The sequence below is a fragment of the Lagopus leucura genome, unplaced genomic scaffold, assembly GCF_019238085.1.
Source record: "Lagopus leucura isolate 7727_CA_CO unplaced genomic scaffold, USGS_WTPT01 Super-Scaffold_1, whole genome shotgun sequence".
NCBI classification, from domain to species: domain Eukaryota; kingdom Metazoa; phylum Chordata; class Aves; order Galliformes; family Phasianidae; genus Lagopus; species Lagopus leucura.
Window position 1 is genome coordinate 20,848,164 of NW_024962250.1, and position 10,059 is coordinate 20,858,222.

At 38.7% G+C, this 10,059-nt stretch overlaps 1 protein-coding gene across 1 annotated transcript in view; it reads left to right on the forward strand.

Moving 5' to 3' along the window:
* The window catches only part of LIN52 (lin-52 DREAM MuvB core complex component), a 41,164-nt gene extending 33,093 nt beyond the window's left edge, over positions 1-8,071 (forward strand). The window contains exon 6 of the mRNA XM_042870886.1: positions 5,056-8,071. Coding sequence (XP_042726820.1) covers positions 5,056-5,111 — 56 coding nt within the window. The 3' untranslated portion in view covers positions 5,112-8,071. The remainder of the gene's footprint in view (positions 1-5,055) is intronic.
* Positions 8,072-10,059: the final 1,988 nt, after the last annotated feature.

Consider the following 10,059-nt stretch of genomic DNA (forward strand, 5'->3'; position numbering starts at 1 on the left):
CCCTTCCAAATGCAATAAAGGTTGAAAGTGATTTGGCTTTGCTGTTTGCTCTCACAAGTCTCAGAAGCAAGAATCCCACATTAACTCCTGGGCAGAATCCTTCTATGTGCCTTTTTGTCTATCCTGCCAACTAGGAAAAATAATTGTCCTCTTATCCTAACATTGTGTTAAAGGACAAAAGAAATAATTGCTGCAGCTTTATACCCTTGTGACAGAGGAGTTAACCTAGACTTATGTTCTGCTGTCTTTCTGCAGTTCGTGTTCTTTTCCCTGAACTGGTAATTTACACTGATAGCTCTTCACAAATAAGGCCTCTTAGTTTTGTTGTCTCTGTAGTGCTAAGACACAGCAGTTTGAAAATGCATGATTGATACTTTAGAGGAATCCATGTTGAACGTCAAGTCCCTTAACTATTGTAAGTACAACTGCGTGGAACTGAATGAGGGGAATGTTTTAATTGAGAAGCTAACAAATTATGACAGTGCCCCAAATAACGTTTTGGTAGTCAAGAATGTAGCATTCGAAGTGTGATACTACAGGGCTTAAAACATGTTATGTTCACGTGACATTAATTGTACGTCCAGTTTTTTTTTTTTTTAGTAGCAAGGCATTGAGATATCAACATGGTTATGTTTTCAGGTTGGAGGAGAAATCCAGTCAAAATTGCCCGAGAGGCAGAGAAGTGCATCTTTTGAGGGCTGACTTCATTTTAAAATATCTTTGATTTGGAGATGCTCAAAGGCTTTGTTTTGAGATACGCCCAGAGGCAGTAAGCAGTGGAAAGTGTGATTATGATAATAAATATAGTTTGTCTCACATCTTGTTCTTAGTCTTTGTCACCAAGTCTGCACTTCTGTATTTAAGTATATGCTATATTAAGAACATGCGTATGTGTGTGTGTTGCTTAGGGATTCTCCTGGATGAAAGTTTCTTATATAAGTCACTATTTTTGTTGCTGACTTTATAGCAGTAAATCCTCCCGTTATTTCCTGGCTCTCCAAACCTTATGACACAGCTTGTCCTGTGCTGCTACATGTATGAGAAGGCTTTTTATGGGAAGCAATCAGACTGGGCCCAGATCTCCAGTGCATTGTTTTTTCTTCTTATTAAATTGTCATGAAGGAATATATGGAACAGCAGATTTCATTATCAGTGGAGGAAAAAAAACGTTGAGTCCTTGTCATTTGATTAAAAGTTACTTAACCTTTAAATTGCTACAGATGTAAAGATAACTCTGAGTTTTCAGTATAATCGCTTCCAAGTTAAAATCAGGAAAATCTTTGTGTAATGAAACCCATATGTCATAGTGAAAGGATGCAAAGCACTGGCAGAGTGGGCTGCTCTCGCAGCAGATCTGCACCCAATCTTGTTAACCAAGACTGCTTTTGGTAATCCCTCATCTCCTCACTTGTAGGAAATCAATCTGTACTACTGACTCTTTTCAACTAGCAACCACAAAATTTACTGCGAAGAAGCAGCTTGAGGGCAGTTGTACTAGAAAAGGACCCCAGGCAACAAGGCTAAATGCGGGATTGAAGGATTGAAGTTCTAAAGAAGAGATTATATTAAACCTTATTCTGTTCCCCTATCAAGTAGAAATCTCTCCTTTTCCTTTCAGCCTCAGACTTTACTGTCCAATACCTGTTCCTGAGATCTGCTTCTCCCCAGCAGCAAACTTAACTCACAGGGCACAGCATTCTCTATTAGTTGTAACAGCCTGAGACCATTTTACAATAGTTATCTTTTTGAGAGTCAATTCAAGCACTCAACTTCCATTGTAACCAGTGCTGATAACATCTTAGCATTTTTTTCTATGGTCTTCAGTGCCCTCTCCTTCCTCCCTACTATGTGAGATTAATTTGTATCCAAGCTATTGCGATCATATCCATTGTTGATTTTTCTATTGTAGTAGATGCACTGCTAAGGCAAGGCTGTAAATTGTCTCTTGACACAGAGATTCATGATTCTGCTTCGTGCTGCACAGCCTCTGTAGTAGCTGTCTCCTAGTGCGATGAAACCTGTGCTCAAGCCCTTTTTCCACTACAAGTCTGTAGTTTAAGCAACCATATTAAAGAAAAATCCCGAAGGTTTTTACTACAGTTCTGTCCAAACTTGTAATTAAAAAGTCCACCTCTATCTGCCATACAGCGTGCTTCTACTGGTCCCTTGGGTAGTGGCTTAAGATGGGTTTTGTTGTCCCAGTCTGTGTTGGTATTTAGAATGTGGGTGATGGTGTCTTACTTCACAAGCTCTTTCTTTTTCTAGCAAGCTCCAAAAGGCCCAGTTGGAAATGATTCCTGTTTCTAAGAATTCATTCATCAGAAGCAATGCTGAGCAGCAGAGTCAGTTTAGTATTTGAGGCTTTTCTGTGCGAAACCCAAGCTGAAGACACTTCAGTGCGGATCTGAGAGGAACAAAGGGGAAGGAATAGCCAAGACGTTTGAACACAGCACCGTGTAATATGTATTTGGCCTGTGTTTACGAGGAATACATTGAACTGTGATCCCTGGGCAGACAAGAGAAGCAGCTGAAGCAGGGAAAACAAGATTGTCAGTGTTCGTGGAAAGTTGCCCTTAGCTTGGCTGGGATTTGTTTGTGGTATGAGGATGTTATTTCCTGGCCGTTTTCATACATATACAAAGATGTAAGGTCCTTTCTTTCTGTTTGGCATCATATCTTTAAAAATAAAGCCCTGTTGCAAGGCTGAGTATGTGAGGAGAAGAGGAATACAGAATAGCAGAAGGCTGTCTCCTGCTCCTAATGGGATTTTGTAGCAGCATGTGCGAGTTTGTTTCAGAAGTCAGAAATGAACAGATGTTGGTATAAATTACCTCTGTGTCTGATGTCTTGCAAATTAAAAGCGCGGTTGGCATCACTAAACAATTTCACCAGGTTGGGGGGGGAAGCGGGCGGTGATTATTGTAGCAGGTCGGTAAGAATCTTTAAGCTGCAGCAGAACAGGATAGCAAGGATAAAGGAATGAAGAATAAAATGAGAGGTCTGTGAATTAATCAGAAATGTTAACATCTCAGATGACAAGTGAACAGGAGGGCACGTGTTCTGGAGCAACCCCCAACCCACAGTAATTTTGCTCAGCGCACAGAAGGAGTCTTTGCTCTCTGCCTGATTTATAGGGTGCAGCCTCTTTAGGGAACAGAATTGTCATGTATTCGTATATCTCCTATATGGGACTTGCACTCAGGAAAACTTTCTGCTCAATCAGCAGTAGTTCAGCTTTGTGCTTTCTCCATAAGAAGTGCTTCAAAACCATGCACTGTTGCTGGTGCAAGGTGGGGATATGTCTTAGAACTGTTGGTGAAAACCTTTTCCTACCTGACACATTCAGAAACTTGCATTTTTATTTAATCACGTTCTTTGTGCTAGACAACTTAGTTCTTGACAATATAGCAGTCTGTTTGCTGCCCTTCTCAGCGCCTTCTACCGGTGTGTCTCTTCAATAACACTGAAAGACGTAGGCTATCTTGCAGGCAGGGAGGTAAAGATACAAAGGAATAAATGACATTTGTGATAGCTCACGCTGATTCAGAAGCAGATTTGAGAGTGGATCCTAGATGATAAAACTCACAGCTGATGGCATGAACCACGTGAATAACACAGTGAGCTGCAGTAGCTGTGTGGGGCATGTTCCACTTGTGGCGATGGGCTTTGTAGCCTCTGAATGTCTCAGTGTGCCAGGCACTTTGTAACAATACTGTTTTACACGTCTGCACCTCATGCTATAATTTGAGTTTCTAAATTGGAATGTAATAACGTAAAGAATAGGTTTCAAGACACCGTTTCTAACCTTTATAGCTAAAGTAACAAAATACCTTTACCTGATGGTGAATATTCAAGTATTTTTAAGCTAAACAAACACTTACTATGTTTCAGTTCTATTCAAATAGATAACAAGTAATACTGAGTAAAAAGTTAACATCAGCAACACACTCACCTCATGTTTTTTTATGCTAATTGTCATTGCTGTTGTTCCTCTCAGTAGAGAGGTCAGGAATTGAATGGAGAAAATGGGAAATTAATTCCCATCTCTGCCTTTCAGAGTCTCTCTAGGTTAGGCACGGGGAGATGTGCATGCTCTCATCAATCCTGTGAATAAAAACATCCATGTTTTGATGGCTGTCAGTCCAGCACGAAGCTCACACTTTTACGTAAAAGAAATGATGGAAAGCTCCAGTGGGGAAATTGTCTCTCTCCAGGACTCTTGTCACTAATTGTGCTGTCCTTGATGCATTGCATTGAGTTGTGAGACAAAGATGGTATGTGGGTTGCTTTGCCAGTTTGTGAGCTTCTGTTCACAAGTCAGAAGCATCTCATGCGGGAAAGTGGCTTTGTAAACCCTGTGTAATACAGCTACCAGAGATTGATGGTGCCAAGAGAGATGTATAAACCTTGCCTTGCTGTATTAAACATCGAAGGAATGACAATGCAGAGAGAGTGAGAAGACCAAAGCTCTATAAACTTTAGTTTATTACACCATCCATGGATGAACTCTGTTGGGGAGAATATAAACCCTGTTATATTACTGTACCCAGGGATTGACACTACTGAGAGAGAATGCTGTGTGATTTCTGTTGGAGATTGTTGCATCCAGGGACCAGTAATCCTGAAATGGAGAGAGTTCCATAATCTCTGATGGGATTATAACATCCAGGAACAATTACTTTGAGACAGAGTGATGGAGATGTGGATTATACCATTCAGAGATGGATGGGAATAGAGACAGAAGTGGAATCTGCTAGAGAATAATGCAGTAGGAATAGAAAGCTGAGATTTTATGTAACAAGGAAGCCTTTGGGAGTTATTGCTGAGTTTAGAAAAGTTTCAGGCCTTGCCTGCATTTTTAGATTGTCAGGAAATTGGGCTGTAATGCAGATATATTTACCTTTCATTTAAATAAAGCAAGTCCTTATTCTTAGTAGAAGCATAATTAAATGATTTTCTTACCCTCTGGTTAAATGCTGTAAAATATACAACTCTGTTTGGGTTTCTTGGATTTCTTTCAATATTAATCTTTTTTTTCCTCCCTTGTGGTTTCAGCTAGAGAAATGACTCGGGGCAAGTTCCTGAACATCTTAGAGAAACCCAAGAAGTAACTGCAGCATCGGAAGCTGGGACAATAAAGTATCCTGACTGGATCATATTATGTACTATGGATCCAGATGAACCCCAAGACTTCTAAGAAGTACAAAGCTCTTGCTGTAGACCCTCAGAAGCAAGCACCTCTTTTACTTCCACAGCTCTTCTCTTTGCAGGAGAGACATACTGCATACGCAGGTTACTAAGCCTGTGATTAGGTGCGTTGGAATTCAGACTTCTTCCTGCCTTAAGATACCCAAATGGAAGGATTTGACCCTGCCGTGCAACAACAAAGTCACCTGATGGGTTGTTTTTTGTATTTTTTAGTCAGTTATTCAAAGGGTGACCTTACTGGATTGTTCTCGAGTGGCAGCACCAGTGTAAAGTACACAGCAGCTCTTCGTGAGACTGGCCAGTATGCATCCTGTTGCACTGGCCCTCTTGTGTGTCTTGTACATGCATTGGTTTCCTACACACAAATTCTGTGTTGAATGACTGGACAACAGTTTGGGGTGCAGTCTGAGACAGATAGCAGTGGTTCTGCAGAACATTTGCTTTTAGTGTAGAAATTGAGTGCAGTCTGCATTAGATTCCAGTTGATCTCTGCTTTCAGAGAAATGTGCCCAGTACCACAAAGAGGATCTTCAGTCTGTTGGTCCTTTCACTTCCTGTGGCTTGTATCAACTATTGTGTGTACTGAGAGCTTACAGTGCTACAGTTTTCTAGTGAAATCTAGGCAGACAGATATAGGGGCTATGAAGCCTTACTATACCATGAAGGAAATAGCTGCCATAGCAAGTTCAGCATATACACAAAGAAACAGCTTTGTCTGTCTGCTCTATTTGCTTCGTACAGAGCTAGAAACAGAGGAGAGTTATAAGGTTGAAAGGCAGTAATGCTCATTTTTGGAGTAAACTCCTGAGCAGGCTTGTGAGCCCCATTGTGGGGATACTCTGCTTAAATGGAGTCTTCACACTTCTAAAAGTAGCATTTTTTGGTATTTTCATTACTTGGAAAACTGGGATCTCAAAATTAGGTTCACCTGCAAAAATAAAATTCTGAAGGGAGAATTTTGTGTGACCCAGTCTCTTAGCACACAGTTCTGAACTTCTCTCATTTTATAATTTAATGCATTGTCTTTCTGTTAATGCACTTCTGCATTGTCAGCCCTAAGAAGTTGAGAAGCATGTTTGGATTTTGTTTGCAAGAACTTTTTCATCCTATTTTTCTAGGAAATAATAGTTTAAGTGTTAGTAAACTATGATCTTTCTAGGGTAAAGCATAGTATTATACATTGGATAAAGAATAGGGTTTCTTTTCCATTTAAAAATGTTACTTTTAGCATCCATGCTTTGCAAAGTCTGTCATTTCCCAGACTGATAATCACGTGTGAGAGGAGAAATGTCTTGGAAATAGTACTTGTGCCTCGTCGTTAACAGGTTGCCCTTAGAGCATTGCAAATGTCTGTCTTTGCAGAGAGAGACTGTTTTCAGTTACATGTGTGATAAAGGAGATTTTTAATCAAATAGACTCCTCTGATTTTTTTTCTTAAGGTGACTATGGCATTTTAGCTTGCAGTCTGTGGTTATGGTTGTTATCATTGAAAACCAGGCTTGTTTTGGACAGCTCCAGTTCACTAAATTTAAGCAGTTAAATCCCAAATCCCAGGAAGGTCACACACAAATACTGAATATTTAGGAATTTCAGGAGCGTGGTTTTAAACTTAATGGATTTACTTCCCTACTTTGGTTTCATAAGAGCATGCTTAACAGGAACTCCATCCCTTGAGAACATGAGAGATGAGACATTGCAGTGAAAAGAGAAGCTAAGAATGACTGTTCAGAGACAAAAGTTGCTGGTGCAAGCCAATGCTAATGTAGTTTTAAAAATTATACATTTAAAATGCAATTGTAAGTTTGTATACTATGTATAGTATGTATACACACCACATAATGGGATACTTGGTCTGAACGACTAATACGAGTTTGTGCATTTCATACAGGTTTGTTTGATCCAACACTTTAAGAAATTGAGATCTAAAAGGAAGAGGAATGTAGAAGATATCAAAGCCTGTTTGTTTTCTAGTGTATCCAGTAAGAAATGTCAGGCTTTTAGTAGTTCTTAGTAACATACATGTCTTTTAAGAACAAACAAAAAGCCTTTACCATGCAGTACTTATTGTCTGTAGGGCAGCAAATAATATGTGCCTTGGAACTGTATTTATTGGCTTTGTATTTTGTCATCTGTAGAGATCAGCCAATGCTGCATATTTTTATTGGTAATACGCATACATATTTTGTATGATAGCTGGAGAATTGTAATCTTTACTGCTCTGTAATCTGATAACAAACAAATGCAGAGCTCAAAGAGTAGCCTGAGTTTCCAGAAGAGCCCTCTGGGATGCAAAAGCTGTTGGCTTAGTCACCCGGGCAGTTCTCTTTCTTAGGCTCTTCTTTACTGTTAAGTTGATAAGACACTTTGCTCATCACCAATTCGGTTTTCAACCTGTGACTACTTCATTCCCATCAGTAAGTAAATAGTTGGCAATATCCAACTGGTACTGGGAGATTTTCATGCCCTCTTGAACCACCATTTTTTCCCTCTTCAGTGACGTCCTTCCCAACATCACTGCAGCATCTATCTGTGTAATAACATCTGGGTGACTTTATATTGCTGGTAAATTTCTATATTTTAAAACAACAACCACAAATTTTGATAAATGATGTGAATGAAGAGTGTAATAAGATCAAAATTCAGTAATACTATTTGAGCTTGTGCAGTGCTTTATGAAGTATTTTCATGTGTTGGTATGTTAGATGTTACTGTCAGTTCTTGGAAATGAAACCTATGGTTTTAGTTCCTTTTAAATGCTCTTGTTGTATTAAATGCTAATAATGTGAATGCTGTTCACTTCATTTTTGGAGTATTCAGTACTTTACAGTTTAATCCAATTCAGAATAAATTCTTGTTCTATTAATTGATATAATCATAAAAATCTTGTTGCGCTTTAAATGGAAGAGGGTAATATTCCATTAAGCTTAGTGCTTTGCCATTACAAAATGGACAGTTTTGGAACAATCCTACAACCTGCAATTTCTCAGTTTTTCTCAACAACTCTCTTAGCAATAACAGGTAAGTAAGATTGGCTAATCCAACTCAGAGGTGATATTTAAACCGTATTCTTTTATCTTATTGTGGTGTTACATAAAAATGTAATGTGATGTTACAAGGCAAATCACAAACCTGTCTGACCTGTAATCATCTTGTTTTAAACAGTTGTGGATGCATAGGAAAGAATACACACGAAAGATTTGTGCATAGATTTTGCTTTAGGTTAGCCTATCCAGCAACCTCTTAGTGACGTTTCAAGCTAGTTTGAGCCAGGTATGCAGTAGGCCCTACTGCCATTCATTTGTTTTAGTCCTAATTTATTTGTACTTGTGGCTCCTAAAATGCCCTATGGGAATGAATTCTATCTTTCAGCTGTGCAAAGAAAAGTTTTTGTTTTAACATTATTGTTTATTTTTAAACCTGCTTACATGATAACTTGATTTTGAACCTTTCATTTCTTGTATTGTCAGAAACAAGTGGCTTTTGGTTTTGTTTTTAACCTGTCTCTGTTCTATTTGTGATTTTTTTTTTTAATCTGTTACATTTTTGTTTCTTGGCGTTTGTCTTCTATTACATCCTTTCATTGATGCCTTAAGAAAATATGTGGAGTGTTCAGACTACAGGCATGCTGTGGAGGTAAGTAGTAATGATGATTTCTCCACTGTTTTCTCCCACATCAATATTGGCTAAATCCTGCTTTGAATAGCTGTAAAAACAGGGTCATCACTTAGCTGCATGCACAGAGACTGCAAATCTGATCTCATCCACTTCATTTTCACCTAAGGCAACTTGTCTTAAGTAAACAGTGCTTTTTTTTCCCAGCTGTGAAAACAGTTGTGCCAAACACTTCATGATGAGGAAGTGATTCTAGGTATTTCATCAACCTTTGTGGTACGTTTAAAAAAAAAAAAAAAAAAGTAAAGTGCATCTTTTTTCTATGGTCTGAAAGCTTGGTCTGTTATGGTACTGAATTTGCAGCAAGCTTGCATCAACGTTTTTGGTAATACATTGAAATTAATACAACTTTGTAGACATCCACAATCAAAAGAAAAGGACAACTTGCAGATTATGAATACAGAAAATCCTTTGACCGTGTCTACTTTACTGTTAGTAAAGTCAGCAGTCACTCAGAATATCAAAGATGTAATCTTAATTGAGGCATCCACATATTCTGACATTTTCTTGGAGTTCCTTTCAGGATGAATCCCAGGCACCAAGGGCACTCCAAAAGGAAAAACGATTGTATCTCGGAGTGAGCTGTCTGCGTATGATAGGCAAATTGTATCATGTGACAGTACTTCCCCTCCTTAGTTTTGTATGCCCATTTCATAACCCTAACCCTGTCCTGGCACCTTTTAACAAGTGTCATCTCATTACTCACTAGATTGTTGACAAAGGCAGTGACTAGCACAGGCCCTGTAAGTGTCTGTGGGACAAGTAAGTGTAAGTGGGACAAGTTGCCAGCCTCTCTGTTTTACAAAAATTGACTGTTCTTGCTGCTCATTTCCTATTTTGTAATTTCTTGTTGATTTACAGGAAGATACAGGCTATTATTTCATGATGTTTCTTCAAGAGCCAGAAGGCTTTAGTAAAACTCAAAATTCTATCACAAGATCATCTTTCTGTGCTTGTTAACATCTTGTACAATACACAGTAGTTGTGTGGAAAAAATATCTTCCACTAAATCTGTTCACATTTCCCTGTTATATGTGATGTATTATTGCATCTGTTTTGTTCTTCTTTAGACATCTCCCAGTTTTCGCTGAGTTACACGATTGATGCTAAAAGCTGGCTGTCTGTAGCTTGACCAGAATTGTTGTAGTTTGTAAGAATTATTGCCAATTTTGTCACCTG